This window comes from Lynx rufus, unplaced genomic scaffold, assembly GCF_022079265.1.
Source record: "Lynx rufus isolate CCGP_SWC_20201006 ecotype Redwood Valley unplaced genomic scaffold, mLynRuf1.p SCAF_5, whole genome shotgun sequence".
NCBI lineage: Eukaryota > Metazoa > Chordata > Mammalia > Carnivora > Felidae > Lynx > Lynx rufus.
Genome location: NW_025814867.1, coordinates 72,578,507 through 72,599,616, shown reverse-complemented (window position 1 = coordinate 72,599,616; position 21,110 = coordinate 72,578,507). Strand labels below are relative to the sequence as shown.

At 37.2% G+C, this 21,110-nt stretch overlaps 1 protein-coding gene across 1 annotated transcript in view; it reads left to right on the top strand.

Moving 5' to 3' along the window:
- Positions 1-10,911: 10,911 nt before the first annotated feature.
- CCDC39 (coiled-coil domain containing 39) overlaps positions 10,912-21,110 on the top strand; it is a 99,120-nt gene continuing 88,921 nt past the window's right edge. The window contains exon 1 of the mRNA XM_047100421.1: positions 10,912-11,008. Within this exon, the coding sequence (XP_046956377.1) occupies positions 10,912-11,008 (97 nt within the window). The remainder of the gene's footprint in view (positions 11,009-21,110) is intronic.

The window sequence follows — 21,110 nt, the reverse complement described above, 5'->3', positions numbered from 1 at the left end:
AAGACTACTGGGAGGTGGGGGATGGTTGTAATAGTGAGAGGAAATGCGGTACTTTTTTTTTTTTTTTTTTTTTTTTTTTTTTTTGCTGAAGTGGGATTTTATTCCTTCTACTTTATAATCGTTACAGAAATTTAAACCTCAAACCATTTCAGCCCAAGCTTATACTAAGCTTGTTAGTGGTTTCTGATGCTGTGGACGATAATGCTGCAGCATTACCATAAATCAGCAGAATTAACTATGATCTTCAGAAGCATGCTTGAAAGTGGGTGACAGAAGTCTGCAATTTGGTGCTCTGAATATTATGATAACATTCTATATTAAATGTTCATAATCTACTTAAAGCTGAGCTTCAAGTACATTTTGTATTTGTGCTTTGCCCAATATTAAAAACCTGTAACAATTATTACAATCCATATGAGGCTTCATTATTTGCAAATGAAAAATGTAAAAATATATGGTCACATATGTACCAAGTGGCCTTTTTATTAAATTTTTTAAAGTGTTAATTTGTTTTTAATCTAAATGTGGTTACTGCTTTGTCCATTTAAGAGTTGGCTTAAAATTGTATCTTTATCACATTACCAGTCACAAGGAAAATCGTATATAGATTCAAATACATTTTGGATATTATATTGTAAACTTCTAAAATATGTTATTCACTCTGCCTTTTGCATCAGATGTCAGTTTTTATATAATCTTATGTCTTGAAAGGGTCCATATTGGACACAAAGTCCCAGAAGCTAACACTCTACTTTGGAATAAACAATAATTAAGGTCTGTAATATGTTTTTTATACACTCCCCCCCCCCCCCCACTGCGATGACATACTCTCTGACTTGGTCCCCAAATGACCCATTTGTGAGCAAATTGAGGTTTCTTTATTGCCCTTGTTATTCTGTGTTACATTGCACATATACCAAAGCCTACTCCTCAGTGCTCTAGAGGTGAGACGAAAACATCTAGGCAAGTCATTCTTAGCAGGTGGGTAGAAAGTGAATTTTTTTACAGTGTTGAAAAAAAATACAATTGTTCATTGCTTAAACTGAAACCATCACCCCACTGGTTAAGCTTACTTCTAAATAGCACCTCCAACAAAGGTTATATAGCACAATTGGTTGGCTAATTCAACAGGCAAGCAAGTTAGATACACCAAGCATTTTAAAATTGTAATTTATTGGCCTAAAATGAGGATCAAATGATGCAAAATGTAAACTCAACTTTATTTTCCCACTGGTTTTGTGCAAGTGTGAGGAAATTAGAATTTTGACAGTATTTTTCATTTACAATGGTTATATAGAAAAGCTCATCTAAACCAGATCCTAAATGGGATTAAATGTGATCTATTTTAAATGGATCATCTTATAAAAACCTCATAAATTTCTAACACTCAAATGCTTTCAGAGAAGCTCTGCCTCTTAGGTCTTGATTGGGGATGCGGGAGGACTGAGTCCTTGAGATTCTGCAGGGCACAGTGCTTTCCTCAGCGCCCTCGTTCCCTGCCACCGCAGCCAGCAGTTGCCAGCAGCCCTCCCTCTCAATGTCTCTGTGCCCATATTTCATCCATAAAAAGAACATCAAGAGAAAAGATCCACAAAAGCACTTTGAAAGGAGAAACTGCTATGTGTGTGCAAGAGATACAACAGAGTAACAATGATAAAAATCACAATTTACTGGATACCTACTAAGTGCTGCAGTATTTAAATGCTTTACACACATTTTTCAAACTCTTAAAAACAGCAGACAAGGCAGGCATTTTAACTTTTATTTTATAGATGAGGAAATTGAGTCTCCAAAGAAGTTAGCTTACCATGACCAACAATTTGAATCCAGGGGACTGATTCTAAGGCTCATAATTTAAATCTCTGGACTACTCTGGCTCTAATTATTTAAATATATCTATATCATCATCATTTTAAAATGTGTGTTAAAATGAATGCTCTAAATTACATGGTCAATGTGTTATCACTTATGAAAACTAGGATTTTGGTGAATTTCTTTTCCAAGGGAACCAGATTTGAAAGGCATTTATCTTTTGACCATATTATTGGGAAAACAAGGAAATGTTGGGGTTGCCGGGGGGTTGGGGTTCTCAGAACACTCAGTCAGGGACATAATGACTTTGGTATAAAGATGTAGTGGTTGAATTTGCTACTTTAAGTAGCTTCAAACTGAGACTTTGTTTTCTTTTTCTTGGCATGGTATGCATTAATGATGTTTTCATCAAAAATAGCATTTTCCCCATGAGTCTAGCAAAGTTACAAGAATAAATGGGCATGTAAGGTATACATGGGCCCCTTGGCATCACTGTTTATAATACTACAGAAAATTTAGGAAGAGAACTATGTTTAGAGACTTGCCTTATCAGTAGCAAAAGAAGATGATATGCTAGTCAAGATATGCTAATATGCAGAGGGGTTTTAATTCAAGAATAGACCAAGGAATCAGTGGGACAGAACATAAACATAAGATCAATGTATACATAGGGATGTAGTTATAATAAAAGCACATTTCAAATCAGTGGAATAGATGTACTCTTCAATCCATGTGTTGAGATAATTGGTTGCCAATTTGAAAAAAAAACCTGGCAATTATACCCCTACTGTTTACAAAAAAGTCCAGAGGAAGTAATAATATAACAAGCAGGTAAACATACAACAAAGCCAACAAAATAACACAGCCAGAAAAATCCTAGAAGAAAATATAGGAGAATTTTTTTTTTTAACATTAGGGAAAAATGTTTCTTTAATTTGATTTTTTAAATCTTTATTTATTTTTGAGAGAGAAAGAGAGAGAGACCGAGTGCGAGTGGGGGAGGAACAGAGAGTGAGGGAGACACAAAATCCTAAGCAGGCTGCAGGCTCTCTGAGCTGCCAACACAGAGCTTGACGCAGGGCTCAAACCCACGAGCCATATGAGTTCCTGACCTGAGCCCAAGTCAGATGCTTAACCTAACTGACTGAGCTACCCGGGTGCCCTAGGGGAAAACATTTCTAAGCAAATCACAAAACTGCCAAGTCATAAATGAAAAGAAGTGACAAGTTTAACTACAAAATGAAAATCTTTTCTATAGCTAAAGAAAGACCCATTAAAAAATACTAAGACAAGTAAAGGCTGGAAGAAAATATCTGTGATATATGCAATATTCAAAGACGTTATATCTACAATATGTAAAGTTCTCCTAAAAATCCAACAAGAAAAAGAAAAATATTCCAATGGAAAATTGAACAAAGGATATGGAGAGGCAATTAATTCCTGGAAGATGAAATACAACTAAGTAGTAAACACAGATGCATAATTTCACTAGCATTCAGGGAAATGCAAATGAGAACAAGTTATCTTTTTATCCATTAAAGTAGCACAGATTTATTTTAAAATTTTTTTTTCAATGTTTTTTATTTATTTTTGGGACAGAGCGAGACAGAGCATGAACGGGGGAGGGGCAGAGAGAGAGGGAGACACAGAATCAGAAACAGGCTCCAGGCCCTGGGCCATCAGCCCAGAGCCCGACGCGGGGCTCGAACCCACGGACCGTGAGATCGTGACCTGGCTGAAGTCGGACGCTTAACCGACTGTGCCACCCAGGCGCCCCAAGTAGCACAGATTTAAAAGCGTACTCATATCCAGTGTTAGGATATAAAGAGCACACTCATACTGTGGTAGAATGTGAGTTGATACAATGCCCATCAAAATTAAAAATACCTAAACTACCTGATCCAAACAGTCTACTACTAAAAATAATCCTATAGAAATATTTTGCACATTTGCTCAAAGATGCACATACAAAGGTGTTCATGATAACATTTCTTGCAATGACAGAAAATTGGAAACATATTAAGAGTTTATCAACATTGGGATAATAAATATGGTACAACCACATGTGGAATGTTATACAGCCATTAAAAAGAATGAAATATAGCTATAGATCAAAATAAGGCCATTGATTAATGAAAAAAGACAAATCTCAGAATATGTGTGCTGTAATCCTTTCTATGTTATCTATATGTATATGTGTAGTACATAGAAAAGTTCTGGAAATTGTTAATATGGGAGGTAACGCAAGACTAAAATTGGCAAGTTGCAAAGTGTGTGTGTATGAAGGTTTTACTCACTATACTTGTGTATTGTTTGAAAAAAATTTTTACAATGGTCTTGCTTTTTTATTTTATTTTTTGCAGTGAAAGTAATAGTAATAAGAAACCCAACCATGTAAACAAAGCATATTGTGGGGAAGACAAAAGTTCTTATTAACATATCCTTGCATATTTTCTAGTTGCTAACCCTTTCCACAGTTTAGCACTGAGTTAAGAGAAAGAACTTTTGAGTCAGATATGTGCGGATTAAAGTTCCAGTGGAAAGTTGCTGAAACTTTGGAGGACTCAGTTTCTGCATCTGGAAAATGGGGATGGTGGTTCTTATCTTACAAGATTGTTGTGAGGGTTTATGAGGTAATGAACCTCAATTGCAGAGCTTGCAGTCTAGCCCAGAGTCAGAGTAGATTAATGGTGGCTCTATTTTTGTAACTTTACAACAACTCTGTGATGTGGGAAGACATATTTAAACTCTAATTTTTTTACAGATGGAGATATTCAGGCTCAGACAGGTTAAATGGCCTTTTCAAGATCAGACAGAATCTGGGACTAGAATCTGGATCTAATTATTATTATTTTGGCTTCTGGTTCTTTTTCTTGGAAGCTGAAGAAATTGAAGGTTGGATAATTTTTACTCTAAAAATTACCAATTTTTTTCTATATTTTAGAAACTACTACTGTCACCTGTGAAATGTTAAAAAAAAAAAAAAGAGAGAAAACTAATTTGCAGTGGAACTTGGCATTACAGGAACCCAGTAGCTCTACATAATTTTTTTTATGAATTGCCTGGCTTCTAGTGTAGAAATATCTGTCATTACTGGGGCACTAGGGCAATGAAAAGGGCAGATGTCTGTTCCTTCCTTCATCTGATTCAAATAATCTCTCCTTCCAGACTCCCATCTCACCCCAAGTAGCCTGCCCATTCTTGAAACTCAGCTTTCCCTTTTAGTTGATAGGATCGTCTTGTCTCCCGCTTGCTCCTCTGTCACCCTGATTCCTCTTTTGTAACTATAGTGCAGTGCCTGCTACCCATGTTCATTGAATGATGAACGGTTATGGAGTTTCACATGATCTTTTTTTTCCCTAGTTCATTAAGGAGGCAGAATGTTTAGTGCTACAGATTTCAGTTCAATATAAGGAAGAAATATCTAGCAATGGGACAGGTTGTCTGGAAAGGTTTGAGGATCATCTGTCAAGGATGTCTGCAATGAGTAGGAAGCTACAAGATCATATATACAATCTCTTCTTGACTCTGGGACTCCAGAATTTTAAAATAAGTGTTGAGAATTTGTTTTTGTTTTTGTTTTGTTTTTGTATCGGATACTTGAATCCTGACGTTAGGTAAAGATAATAATTTTTTTTTTTTCTTCATAGAACTCAAAACCTGGAATTAATGGGTTGGCAGACATGGGAAAAACATAATCTTAAGGAATCAGTCTTAGGACTGGAGGTTGGTGGGAAGTTTAGAGTCTGGCCAAGCAGGGCATGAAGGACCTGGGAAATTGACATGTCTTTTGGGGTGTGCTTTCTTGGAGGAAACCGAGCTGGATGCAAGAGGATATCCAGAGACATCAATAGGTGGTGTCTGGTTAGATAGCAACATTAAATGGTAGAGTTAAGAGAAAGGTGTTCTCAAAGATCAACAGAGAATCCTACACTAGGAACCATGTGGAGATTCAGGAAGAAGCCTGAGGCAAAAGTGGAAGAAGGTGGCTAGCCTCCATCTTCAGACTGGAATTCAGGGACAGATCTCCAAAGCCACAGGTGACTGGGGAGAATCAAGTAGGTGTCAAGGTAAGAATACAGTGCAGAGCATGGAAGTCACTACTCAGTTCAAGGGATAAGGTAAGATGCCTGGTCAAGATAGAAATCTAGTTACTAGAAATGGAGCTCAAGGTCAGAACACAAAACACCAAAGACAATGACATAGGATTTTTAAGTTACTCCTACATAAACCAACATTAAGATGAGTTCTAAAATAGCCTCTCTTGTCCCCAAACAGCCAGGAAGCATGTAAGGAACTGTTTTTATAGTTAATAGCCAAGTGGGACATTATAGTGGTAAAATAAACTAATATAGAGGCCATTTAAAAAGAAATGAAAAGATATGCAATATATCACTTTATTAAAAATGCTTTCCTCATACCTCCCACCCCCCATTTTGTTTATTAGGAACATTTTTGCAGGTGAAATTTCATTTAGTTTTCCATTAAGAAAATTGAAAGAAGCAGTAGCATTTCTTCTGTTATTTTTTACAGTAATTATTTTCAACTTTTTTTTTTACTATAAACTACTTTTTTAAATGGTAGAATTATTTGCTCAAAAATTATGCTTATGTAGCAGATATGGTGTATATATCCAATGGAATACTACTCAACCATTAAAAAAGGACTGAAATTTTGCCATTTCCAACAACATGATGGACCTTGGGGGTATTAAGTAAAAGTAAATAGGAGAAAGACAAAAACAGTACAATTTCACTCATGTGGAATCTAAAAAACAAATAAAAGCCCACATATAGACACATACCAGAAGGGAAGAGGGTTAGCGGGTGGGCAAAATGGGCAAAGGGGGTCAAATATATGGTGATGGATAGTAACTAGACTTTTGGAGGTGATCACTTTGTAATGAATAAAGAGGTAGAATTATGAAGTTGTATACCTCAAAATTATATACCAATCCTACTCAGTAAAAAAAAAAAAAAAGTACGCATAGCCTAAACAAGTAAGCAAACAAAAAATTATGCTATGCAGTTGGAGAAAAAAATGACCTGTTGGTTGTTAATAGTCACAAAATTACCACTTAGCATTATGCAGTTTTTATGAGCCATCATCTATTTTGAGTAAATATTCCTGTGATCTGGACCTAACAATGCTCTTTTCACAAAAAGTCCAAATAATCAGGTTACTCTGATCAGCGCAGAAAATAAAATCAGGATCTTTGGGCCTTGCCTTTGGCTGTGGAACTAAAACTGGGTCTCTAATGAAAACATTTTAGAAGACCAGAGATGGTATGAGTTTTCTTTCGGTTGACCACCGTAAGGCTTCAAGGACTTCCTTCCCCTATGAAGATGGTTTTCTTCAAGACTGTGGTCCAGACAGACACTCCAGGAAGCCAGCAGGTAGCACACAAGTTTTATGAGGGCTTTGATTTGCATGAAGTCTCCTGCACACTTCTGAGCAAAGGACGACAGGAGGGGGAGATTTTCCATGAGGAGATTCGTTGAGTTTTTGTGCCAATTGAAGACTATGAATTAATGCTTTTCTGATATTCCTAAAATTAAAACCCCATGAACTAACCATTTCAGGGTATTAAGCTTTGCTTCAAAATGCATTCTCCACAGATGAATCAAAGGGCCTAATGCATTTGCTATTTGGAAATAATAAAGCATGAAATGGGGTGCAGGACTTATATATTTACATAAGAAGAAAGAGCTGGAAAAGTTTAGGAAAAACAACAACAGAGGAAGGTGCCAATGTGAGACTTGCTCTGAAAAAGCAGACGTGTAAACCGCTCCTCTTCAAACTGCCACCAGGTTTATGACAATTGAGATGCAGAAAGGGTTTCGGAGGTGTCCCCTCTTCCTTGGGTTCCCTACAACTTCCTCTAGATTTTGGCATTTCCCTTGCCTTGCTGTGTACTCCCAAAGGTCAAAGAGAAACAAAGGAAAAGAAAAACATTTTTTCCCCAAATTTTCAGTGTTGGTCAAGAATCATCACAATTAGGAAAATAATATTTAGAATGGAAGAGAAAAGGTCAGGTATAGGAACTATAGGAATACCAGAGACCTAATTTTTACCTTAAAATCAAGTCAATTCAGACATTGCATTTTGTGTAAGAAAAAGTTGTCTAAATCACATGTAAATATGTACAGCCTCTTTGCAATCTCCTATACCACCTTGTGGCCCTCAAGGTAATTCCATTGAAGACTCGTGGAGTCACATAGTGTTGTAGCTATGCATTGAATATCCTGTTAAGGTAACTAGGATTTTTGTTGTTGCTGTTAAACAAAGATATCATTACAGCATCTTTTAAAATTTTATTTACTCACAGCAAAACAAATTCACATCCAGAGTCCTGCTTTACAGTCCCTAGGCAAACAGAGGCTGTGTCAGTTAGCATTGAATTTGACTGCATGTGATGTCCAGTCCAAAGTTATAGAGACTTAAACAGGATTAAAAGTTTACTTTTCTTTCAAGTGGAATTAATGTGGAGGTAATGAGTCCAGGGCTGATGTGGTAACTCCATGGTCATCAAGGAGCTCAACTCTTGTGTTCTTGCTGCTTTGCCATTCTGAGTTTATCTCATGTCCAGAAACAGAAGTTCTTGCTCCAGTCATCATGTTTGTATTTCAGCAAAGGAAGGAAGCGAGGGAGGAAGGAGGGAGGAGAGAAGGAAGGAAGGGTGAGAGAAGGAAGGGAAGGAGGGAGGAAGGAAGGAGGGATGAGAGAAGGAAGGAAGAGTGAAAGAAGGAAGGAAGGAGGGAGGGAGTATAGAAGATGGAAGGTAAAGGAGATTACCAGAAGCTGCCACAAAGCTCTTCTAGTGTATTTCTAAACCCATTGCTTAATTTAATGTCTATAGCTAGCTGCAAGGAAGGCTGGGACTGTATTCTTTATTCTGGGCAGTAAAGTGCTGGTGTGTTATTAGTCAGGAAGAAGGTGAGAATGAATTACAGAGTAGATGGCCACCAGTCTGTGTTTGCATGCCAGCTAGATTCTTATTCTAATATCCAGTCTTCATTCTGTTTATTTCTTCACTTTTAACCAAGTTTCTCCTGGATGCAGGAGAAACCAAAGTACAGAGCACCAAAACACCAGTTATATTATGCAATGCCTATAATAATAATTGGGAAGACAAGAGGTAGAGATGGTTTCTGAGAAACAAAAAACAAGGAGGAAAGGCCCTTTTCAACTTTTTCTCTCTTGCCCCCCTCCACACAAACTTGTATTACAGCTATTTTTTTCTTATTACTTTGCCAAAGCACCTCACTATATAGTTGAAAATGTTTTCTATGATCTGGAGAAGAGAAGGATGACCATTACTTGGCTTTTTCGGGCTTAATGGCAGATTATTTGACAGACAGGTCAGCTGGTTTGTCTAGGGAATTAGTGTAGAAGAAAATATATAAGGGCCATCAATTATGAGAGATGCAAAATCTTTTTTTTTTTTTTCTTTTAAATCACTGTTAGCTGAAGGAAGTCAAAGCCTTGAGTTTTCTTTGGTAATTTCAAATACTGTCATTATATATCTTTTGCTCTCAAGTTTTTGCCAACCATGATAACCAGTAAAAATGGTGAGTTTTACCTATAACATCAACATGTGTTCAGTGTTAGAAATTCATTTGTTATCTATTTCATCTTCAGGGTATGAGTTGCCTTAATTAGGTGAAGTTATCTGGTAACATTCAAAGACAATGTAGGATAAGACTTGACTGTGCTGGCCTTGAGAATAAAATGATGTGAGTTAAGACCAAAATAATGTGGAATACCTGGGTAGCTCAGTCGATTAAGCATCTGACTTTTGCTCAGGTCATGATCCCACAGTTCAGTTCATTAGTTTGAGCTCAGTGAGGCTCTTGCCCTGACAGAGCGGAGCCTGCTTTGGATTCTCTGCCTCCTTTGGATTTTCTGTCTCCCTCTCTCTCTTTCTGCCCCTCCTCTATTCGTGCTCATTTGCACTCTCACTCTCTCTCTCTCTCTCTCTCTCTCTCTCTCTCTCTCACACACACACACACACACACACACACACACACAAATAAACATTAAAAAAAAACAAAAATTAAAAAAAACATGTGTTGATTAGATGATAGTGGTACAATATGGTAAAAATAACATATACTAGAACTGTGTTTCTTAAACTTGAGTGTGTATGATAACTGAGGGGTTTGTTAAAAATATGTGTTCCTGGTCCAGCCCCCAAACCCAGGTTTATCCCATCTGGGATAGGGCCTAGGAATCCAAATTTTTGACAAGCATTTTAGGACCAAGCTTTAAGAAATACTGACCTACACATTCCGGTAGCATGAGGACATTGATAGAACATGAGGTTTAATACGTTAAGAACTGGATTTGGCTCATCTTCCCCATTTACTAATTCTGGGAGCTTGGGCAAGCTACTTAACCTCTAAACTCAGTTTCCTCATTTTTAAAGTGGGTAAATATATAACTACCTTATAGGATTGTTTTTCAGATTAACCGGAAAAAGACAGGTAAAAGCATACTGTACATTGCTTGGTGCATAATAAACACATAAAAAAAGTTCCTCCATCATGGCATAACCTGTTGTGCTCCATAGAGACTATCTACTTGAAAGCTCCATCACTAAGCACCCAAAATTCCTACCAAACAATCAGGCCTTTGGGTTAAAACATTGTCTTTAGAAAACACCTGTTGTTTCAAAATAAGTCACTTGGAACTGCTAACCCTTATCTGTTGCTTCCTGGGGTTTGTTGTGTGGAACAGGAGTCCCATGAGACGTTTAAGAAGGGGTATAAAAATGTGTTTTTTGGTCAAATAATTTTGGAAAATATAGGATTAAATGGAATCAATAAAGTTTCTTTAGTATAAGACTGCTCTGAGCCTTTAAAACGTTAATGTACAATTTGAGTTTATAAGAGGGAGTTTTTGTATAAACAACTTCCAAATTTAATGGGAAAATCCCTTTTAATGAAACTTAATCAGGGTATTTGGGTCTACAGAACACACCGGAGAAACACAATGACATATTTCCACACTCTGAAATTTTAGATTTGCTAGCCGAGACCAGTAAGTCATGAGAGACACTAGCATGGTGATTTAGGGGAGAGGGAATAGAAAAAAAGCATGGGACGTGGGATCTCGCCTGAGAGGGCAGATCCAAGTGAAGAGCTCCCAGCAGCCAAAGACATCATGGGGATTCCAGGGGTCCTGGAGGCCCTAAGTAAGAAGGATTCAAAGTTAAACTACCTTAGTCACAGTTTAATACTGCTTGGCTGGGGGAACAAGTTCCCCACTTGCTTTCTCGGTTCTAATTTTTACTTTTATAGTTTCTGATCTGCCTAATTGAGGTCACCCAGGTACTCACAATGAAAGTTCATTCCTCTTCTCTTCCACCAAAAAAAGCAAAACTCTTATTGGATATTTAACATATGTCAGACATTGGACTTGGAACTAAGATTCAAAAGATGAACAAGTTATTTATGTTCTTTAAATTTTTTTTTAAAAAATGTTTTACTTATTTTTGAAGGAGAGAGAGAGAGAGAGAGAATATGAATGAGTGGGGGAGGGGCAGAGAGAGAGGGAGACACAGAATCTGAAGCAGGCTCCAGTTTCTGAGCTGTCAGCACAGAGCCAGACTCGGGGCTCAAACTCACAAGCCGCGAGTTCATGACCTGAGCCGAAGTTGGATGCTTAACCAACTGAGCCACCCAGATGCCCCTATTATTTATGTTCTTGAACACCATCTAGTAAGAAAGAAGTATAGGTAAATAGATGATTAAGATTGTGTGGTAATGTCAATTAAGTTACATATACCACTTACAGTGAATGAGGGACAGTGTTTCAGGAATTGGGGGTATCAGGAATATTTCAGGTATAAAGTTATGGTTTAGCTATTTCTTAAGGGAATTAAGGGTTGCCTGAAATGCAAAGGCTTAGAAAAACTAAGGATAATAAATTTCTAGAGGACAGATTTTTATCTGGAAGCAAAGGAGCTCTCATATTTAATAGGAGCACATAGCCCTTTTATGTCATAAAGGATTGGAGGTAAATTCTTAAAACAATGATGCTAAATCCACCCTATAATTAAGAGCTATTTTTCATTCATGACACAGTGATATTTATGAAAAAAAGTCAGCACTTAATAGGCTACAGATAGAGGAACCTAATGGACTGGGTGGTCATCCTGATGGATTTTCCTCTCAGATGGGCTTTCTTGGAAACCCTCATGGTCACTGCTGAGTCTTGTTTTTATCATCTGTGCTCTTTGCTTAGACCAGTTCTTGGATCAGATTACCAATCTATTTTCATCTGAAATTAACTTGTGCTCCAAGGGGGAAATTCAAGCCTCAAACATAACCAGTGTGAAACTATCCCTGACTATTGGTGACTGATCCATAATACCATCTTTTTCTGAATTTATGGTCTAAAAAGAACATTAGACACACAACTCATTTGCTAGAGTTACCTCTTATATGGGATGATTCCTGAAAATTTCTTAAATTGCCATTTAAATTGATAGGGTCTGAGCACTCTGAAGTTAAAAAAAACAAGAATTGACCAATTTTGTTTTTCTCCTCTCTTCCTTGAAGCAGTGGTACTCAAGGTTTCAATTTAACTATAGAATGACAAACAGAGAAAATAGGAATTTCTCCCTAAGCAGGAACACTATATGAAATGTGAGGTTTAGGGACATGTCTAATATCTCTTTTTATTTTTCCTGGTTTCTTGTATGGTTCCTTGTTGGTTTGTTGGTTAGTTTGGGGAGAGAAGTACTATAGGCTCTTAGAATTAGAACAATGAAGCTACTTTCCTGAACAAAAATGGCTTACTGTGAAGGTAGCCAGAGAAGCCATCTCTCTGCCTCAAAGTAAGTATCTCTGATAAACACCTACCTTTTTTTGCAACACTCTATGTATTTAAATATTTTTTTAAAAACCTGGAATTTTATGAAATAAAGCTGTTTTCTCTTAATTTTCAGGGAACAGGAGTTTTAAAATATGCATAGGCAAAGCAGAGATAAATGTCCATAGACCTATTAATTATTTAAGTTCTGATAGGGGAACAAAACTGTGCGATTAAAGAAATAAGAATGTTACAAGCCACTAATGTATATGCCTCCAGTACTTTTCAACAAAATGTAAAAGAGAAAAATAGAACACTGTCTCCTTCATAACTGCTTTTGCTTTAGGCAAAACTTTGGCCATGAGGTCTGCTGCCTTGCTTCCGTGATTTTCTTATTTCAACAATTGCACTAAATTCTGGGTAAATTAATTTTCCCTCAAAGTGAAAGGCTCTTTTAATAATTCCTTGAATGTTCACATCATTGTCATTAATGGGCTTTGTTCTGTTCGCTGTAGGATAACTTCTTTATATACTTGTCTTTTCAAATGCTTGCTTCCCATGAATAGACATCATAGTCACTTGAAAAATCTCCTGTAAATATGAATTTTTTTCAATATTATCAACCATTGTCTCATAATTTTCTTTTATAACTCTGACTTGGAATTACAGAAACCCTGGTCATGAATACCAGGTCAAATTCTATACTTGTAGCTTGAAAAAAGCAGTTTGATAATAAATACAAAGCTTATTGTAGTTAAAAAAAAATAATAGTAAAACATCAATATGGGTTAGGATTCTGAAGAATTTATTTTTTAAGTATCTTTTTGTTCTCATTCTATACTTTGAGGTTTAAACTGAGAATTCAAGATATAAAAATATGAAGAGTTAAGAGTTCAAGGAAATGTCATTTTTGGAGACCATATTCTTGAGGTTTTTGTTGTTGTTTTTTTGTTTTTAATTGCCAAGAGATGTATTCAGAGTAGAATAGTGTTAACCCTGTAGGCTCCATTGAGTGACACACCTGACTGAGTTCATCCATTGACTCCTCCACCCATTAGCTGTGCAACTTTGGTACATTCATCTATAAGTTGGGGATAATAGCAGCTATTTCAAAGGGATTTTTATGGAAATTAAATGAAGTAACCTATATAAAGGGCTTGGCAGTGTCTTAGAGGTAGCTATTATTTTTATCATCAAGAAAGCTATTGTTGTTGTTATTGTCTGTATCTATTATTTTGGCATTGTATGATATTTGCAGCAAGGAAACCAAATAATTCCAGGAATGAAAATTTAGAAACTTTCTTTTTTGTAGAGCCCCAAAGAACCATATTCAGGGGTTATAGTACTTTCATTTGAGGGGCTCCAGTAAAAATACAACTTTCCAGGAGAGCTATGTGATTAAATTTTATTTTTGTGTCCTCCAAGTGACTGGCTAGCCATGTAGAGCAGGTGAAACCCACACTCTTAGTTCTCAACATAGAACAACACATCATCAGGGGAACTGAGAGTAAACTTACACACCACATACCCAGTTGTGTCAAGAAGCACTTTATTTTTCTACAGGTAAAATTAATGTCTGACTCTAGCTCTCATTCCACTGAGAGACAGGAATTCAGTTTCTACCTAATTCAAGTTTGCGTCTAATCCTGCAGGGTTTACATGGAGCACACTCAGTAAGGGTTTGGGAAGCTTGGCTCAAAGAGCTGGGTGCAGGATTCATTTTCCAATTCATTTTATTTTTCTTATTAAAAAATATTTTTAACATTTATTTTTGAGAGAGAGAGAGAGAGAGGGAGAGAGAGACAGAGTGCAAGCAGATAGCAAATAGAGGTTGTCTAGACAAGGGGAAGTTAAAGGACAGAGGAGGATACAAAAGAAAGTAGTGTTAGAAGGTTAAAATGGATTGGAGAGGCACCTGGGTGACTCAGTTGGTTAAGTGTCCGACTCTTGGTTTGGGCTCAGGTCATGATCTTGCGGGTTCATGAGAGAACCTGGCTATTACTGCAGAGCCTGCTTCAGGTTCTGTGTCTCCCTCTCTCTCTGCCCCTCCCCCGCTCATGCTCTGTCTCTCTCTCTCTCTCTCTCTCTCTCTCTCTCTCTCTGTCAAAAATAAACATTAAAAAAAAATTAAAAAGCCTGTGAGTTCTTTGTGTCTCTGTGTGAATATGGACAGTTAGCATTTAACAACATGCATTGGTCTACTTTCTCTTGTTTAAAAAAAAGAAAAAAAACTTTAAAAATGGGGTTATAGAAGGTCAGCAAAGGGTGGGTTTGAGATGTTTGGGTGGGGTAAGGGGCATTTTGACAACATGGCTTCTCCTTTGGCATGTTTAATTGTGATGTTTAACAGACATCCTTGCAGTTGAAGATGGCACTTTTAAAATGAAATTCTCTCTTAATGATGACTTGAGACCTGTCACTCAGTGAGAGAATCCGCAGAACCCGTAGGATCTTATTTGGAATTGACATTCTCTGTTGTAATTTTGTTCCTATTTATTTTTAAATTTTCTTTTTGTTTCACTGGAAAGGAAGGATGATACTCAGTTTTAAATGTTAAAAGTGTATGAGTTGCAGTGTTACAATAAAACTAAAGGAGTACAGGGTGGCCTGGGTGGCCCAGTCGGTTGTGTCTGACTTGATTTCCGCTTAGGTCATGATCTCATGTTTTCCTGAGTTGGAGGCCCACATTGGGCTCTGTGCTGATAGTGCAGAGTCTGCTTGGTTGGGTTTCTCTGTCTCCCTCTCTATCTGACACCCCTGCTCATGCTGTCTCTCAAAAATAAATAAATAAACGTAAAAAAAAAAAAACCCCACCTAAGTATGTACACAAACACACACACACACAGCCGTGAATTCTAAAGAGCCTGTAATAGTAATCAGAAAATAAGAACTGAGGGGCGCCTGGGTGGCTCAGTCGGTTGAGCATCCGACTTCGGCTGAGGTCATGATCTCACAGTTTGTGGGTTCGAGCCCCACATCAGGCTCTGTGCTGACAGCTCAGAGCCTGGAGCCTGCTTCCAATTCTGTGTCTCCCTCTCTCTCTGCTCCACCCCCACTCATGCTCTGTCTCTCTCTCTCTCCTTCAAAAATAAATAAAAACATTAAAAGAAAATTAAAAAAAAAAAGAATTGAATGCATCTGTACTCTGCATTCTTTTTTAAAAACTTTATTTATTTTGGGAGAGTGGGGGGAGGGGCAGAAAGAGGAGAGACAGAATCTTAAGCAGAGCCATATGTGGGGCTTGATCCCATAAACTGTGAGGTCATGACTTGAGCCAAAATCAAGAGTTAAGACACTCAATTGCCTGAGCTACCCAGGCACCCTAAGTACTCTGCCTTCTTGTAGGTCATCCCTCCTTCTCTGAATAATGAATAGTTCTGGCCAAGTGAAAAAAAGTCACAAAGTAATATAATATTCTTAGAAGGGAGAGATCTTGTTAATATACCCAAGTTTCATCCTGTTACATCAACCAATCAGTCAATTCAGACTGTGGATGTGGATATTTGTAATGATTAAAAATATGAATCAGTGATACTTCCCTAATATCCTTTGGTTATTTATTCACCATGTAAGATGTGCAAAGAGATGGAGAAAGTGTTTTTTAATCAACCAGTTAGCAAGTAGGTTTGGGGGTAGGAGTGGGATAGGGATTGCACCATATGAGTTATTCTGCACAGTTTAGCTAATGGGAATCATTCTCCATGGCTAAGAGTTTGTGTGCATTGCTATAACCACACTCTTGAAAATGTAACAAGCTCCTATAAGAGAAAGAAGTTGGTAAGTGTAAAACCTGGTATTAAAATAAAGTGGTGGTAATGTTCATGCCAATATAAAACAATGGCAAAGGCAGCTACCATGCAGGCTGTAGGATATCTAGTGATATAGTGGCTAATTTCATCCCTGATTTGTTCCCTTATGGCAGAGAACTTATTCATAAAACATTTGTTGAGCACAGAGCACTGGACATGAAAAAACAGTAATATACAGACCCCAGTGTGGAACTCGTGGTATGGTGCAGGTGGACCACTGCTGATTACCCTCTCATGCTCCGACTCTCCCAGTTTATATGGATTATGATCAGGGTTAAGACAGTCCTCCCAAACTTTATTTCTAATTAGTTTGAGCTGTTTTGTAACATGTAGATTTATTCTCCTTAATAGCAAAGAGTGGTGAAGATGAGCAACTATTGGATATTATAATTGAGTGCATTACTTTTCTTTGATAGCTTTGAAATTCAAAGCCAGGTGTAGGAGAAAAGGTGTTTTTCTTCTCAACTCATTTATTCTCTTACCCATTTCTTCTTTTCTTCACTCCCTATCTACCTGCTAGAGCCACAGTGAGAATTATTTTAATTTCTAAAAGGCACTTCTGTGAGGGAGAGAGAGAAAAAAATGTTACAGTGGAAATAAACGTTGGAACAGGCAGAGTGCCCTCTATGAAGGACACTGAAGTAGTTAATAGTTCCCCTAAGATATTACCAGTGAAGTGGTCCTATGTGAAAGAAAGGTGGCATGAAAGATCATTGCTTCAGTTATTTTTAATGGATTGCTGTTCCCACAAAGATCATGTGGGGAGTGGTTCTGATTGGTTGACTGGTGCCATCAGAGGTAGTTTGTTTAGCTGTGTGACTAATGCCACTGTTTTCAAGGTCTGCTCATGGTACTTCAATTAGATGGAGGCTGTGGCAGTTAGAGAAGCTTTCTTGAACTCTTCCCTGAGTTTCAGGAAAGGAAAACTTTTCCATTAACTGTGAAGTTGAGAAAAAAAATCCTATAATGTATTTCTTAACCAGATTAGAAACCAGAACCCTGGTAGGCTTTTGTTTAGCTATTTTGCTGAGGGTGTTCTGCTGAGGCCATGCAAAGAATGAATAATTCACATTGAAAACCTTAGCATTTTACTTAAAAGCCTTATTTTCATTTTTGGAAAATGTGACAGCAAGAATTAGTACTGGCACTTCTGTTTCAATAATGGTGGTGATGTTTAAATGACAACAAACACATAATTGGACTTACATGCACATTTATGGACACAAAAATGTCATTACCTATTTTGGTGGAACATTTTACACTTACTCTATAAACAACAAAAATCAGCTTAAGTTGTTTTCATCTATAAGCAATGAATCAATGTGAGAAACCCTTGTGGCATTCACACTTTGAGAAAAATATTCTTTTTCTAATTCCCTGATCTTGAAAGGATGAAATTGTTTGTTTTAAATAAGATCGTGATGAGTCCTCCTAAAATAAATGTTAACCCATTTTCATAACATTCCTAAAGTTCCTTTGAATATCAATAATTAGACTCCTCCTCAGATTAGAGATAAACTGTAGCAGAATGATTTTTATGCTTCCCTCAGTTTGATTGAGCTGAAATTGTCTGAATAATACAGGGTATGAGATTGAGCATTTTATGGTGAGAACAGAGGAAAGAGATTAGGAAATCGAATGTTGTGGGAAGAATGGGGGAACTCATTAATACTACCGTGGGTACCAATCATTTCACCCATGGAAAACACAAGATATAAATAAGTATGCAGTGCAACAAAGTAAAACAACTCTTCTCTCAAGATTACTTAAATACATAAATAACTTAAAAAAGTAAAAATACATTGCCTTAGTAGAGTGTTTTCCTGGATGTTGCTAACCTTAAACATTACAACATGCATTCGATTTGAGTGGCCATGAAACATTGATAGGTTTCTTCTAGAGACCCTTTTAGTCCACCTATTAGTTGGGACATATGGGTAAATTCTGAGAATTAAATACATAAAACAACTAGCTGTAGATATGTTAAGATCGACTGTTCTGTCCTTAACAACTTTAGAGGATGAATCTGTGTTTTCTGTCTTTCAGTGGCTCAATAAGAATGTAGCTGCTGCTGTGTGTTTTATGTGCTTCCTGTTCCTTTCTCAGGTCCAAGTGATGCTCTGTTCTTGCTGTTTGACCAGGTTGCTCCATAACTCAGGAGCCCTCAGTGGTTTTTGTGTCAAATACAACTCACTTCTCTAGCAGATGGTTCAGTACAATTTGTGTTTATCTTGGGTTCTGCCCAGGAATGCAAGCTGTCTCAAATGCAGTCCACAGTGGACCCCTTGCACCTTTGATCCCTGACATCTGGCTTACTGCTCCCTGCTTGGTCACTGAGTGCCTTCATGTTCTTTGTCCTATCAAATCTAACCCCAAGAAAGATTTTAAACTCACAATGTGGTTGAAATCAATTATATTGTTTGAAGTGTTATGTCTCTTTGGCATATCTACATTTACCAGCCAACGCAAGTTTTAGATAATAAAATTATTCTTTATTGGTAGAATTTTAAGTCTCAAAAGACCTAGGAAAAATTTTTGGAGGAGGGTGGGGGTGCAGGTGAGTCAAGGGGTCTTGTCCAGAACCTTGGAAAATACTCCCAGTCTCTTACTCTGCTTACTTATAAGATTAGTTCTGGTGAGGCATAACTCTCCTTCTCCCAAACCATCTCTCTCTCCCACCTTTATACTGAAGATCAGGGAAACCTCCACTAAGAAGCTTTTCTTGATTAGTTTCACCGTGCCTCAGCCAGCCTGTTTAAATTCTGGCCTCCTCTTCCACTGTTATCAGGCTGTTAAAGACCTCCCACTTTTATAGGCCCTACCCTACATCATATCACTTCAAAATGCACAGACATCCCACATTAACTATATTTATTTTTTCTATAAAAACAATTTAAAAGGATCATAATACTTTTACATCTAGAATTTTTTAGCTATGTATAACTTGTTTAATATTGACTGTAATATCTTGGCAATAATTGTATATTTTCAAAAATCTTTGTGATGAGAATATATACCTTTTTTTAAAATGTTTTTTTTTTTAAATTTATTTTTAAGAAAGAGAGTGCGAATGGGGTGGGACAGAGGGGGGTGGACAGAGGATCTGAGGAGGGCTCTGCACTGAGAGCAGCAAGCCTGATGTGAGTCTCTGACTCATGAACCACGACATCATGAGCTGTGCCAAAGTCAGACGCTCAACCGATTAAGCCACCCAGGTGCCCCGAAAATATACCTTTTTTAATGTAATGAAGTTTTATGAATATTAAATTTCATAGACAATTAAGAATGCATTAGGGTGACAGTTTGTGGAAATATAATTAGCACTTGTTAATTTACTTTAAAAGTTTTTTGGGGGTATCTGGGTGGCTTAGTTGGTTAAGCATCTGACTCTTGATTTCGATTCAGGTCATGATCTCACAGTCAAATTCCTACTTGGGATTCTCTCTCTCCTTCTCTCTGCCCCTCTCCCACTCAAATAAAAAAAAAACATTAAAAAAATCTTTAAAGTTTTTGTATCTTGAACTAAATTTTCTTTTCAGGTTTCAAATATTTTTACAAGTTCACAGAATGCTCATAGGCACTCATTTTACTGATTTCTATGTATTAGGCAGTGTACTGGCAGCTGGAATTAAAAAGCTGAAAAGACAAAGTCCCTGCCCTCAAAGAGTTCAAGGTGTGACAAAGATATTTAAGTAAATAATACCCACACAGTGTGGTAAATGTGCTAATAAAAATAGCATTAAGCACACAGATGACTCTGAATAACTCTGCCCAGCCCAGCTCCCAGGGCTTTGAGCATAGCACTGACTGACTTCCTAGATTGAAGAGTCCCTGGATCTAGGTACTTCATAGAGGATTGTCTCATTGATTATTTTCACATTCTACTTAATAGCTAATACATTCTTGAGTTCTTGTAGAAATCTGGAACATCTACCAGAATTGGTCTGACAATTTTCAACCCATCAGGCCACACTTTGTTTCCAGCTGCCTCCCCTTCTGCTGTAGAGATAGAATATGAACCACAGGGTGATCCGTTTGCATGTGATCTTCTTCACAGAGAACCTTTGAAGTCAATGCTAGCATGATTCCATTGAATAGGTGAGAAAATAAAACCTCAGAGGAGATTCATTTGCCTAAAATCAGGTGGCTAGTAAAATGGCAGAGCTGAGATTCAATCTCCTGTGTGTGGGACTCCAAAAACCTTACCCTCACCACTCTGTAGATTAGGACACTGAATAGCTCATCCTCAAACGCATTTGTGTGGCTGCTGTTCTCTAGGTAACTTTGTATATACGTTTTCTCATTAATTTCCTTCTCTGTCGATGAAGCGTAAAGGGACTTTGAAAAAGGAAAAAAAAAAAAAGAAAGAGAAACTCTGTCTCAAAAAAGAGGTAGAAAACTTTTATTGGGAAAAGATAACTCAGAACGGAAAAAATACTGAGTATAAAATCATTCCCTCAAAACCCTTAGCTTTTCCCATAGGTTCTTTTATAAAGTGACAAGCATTTCCATCTTCACCCTACATTTTTTTGCCTACCTTAGCAAGAAATATTTTGCTTGATACATAATTTTTGATAAGGGAAGATTCATCAGAATAAAAAAAATCTATAATATTTCATATACTTGAATGAATTTTAGGATGGAAGTTAAACAGAACAATAGGAGTATTCA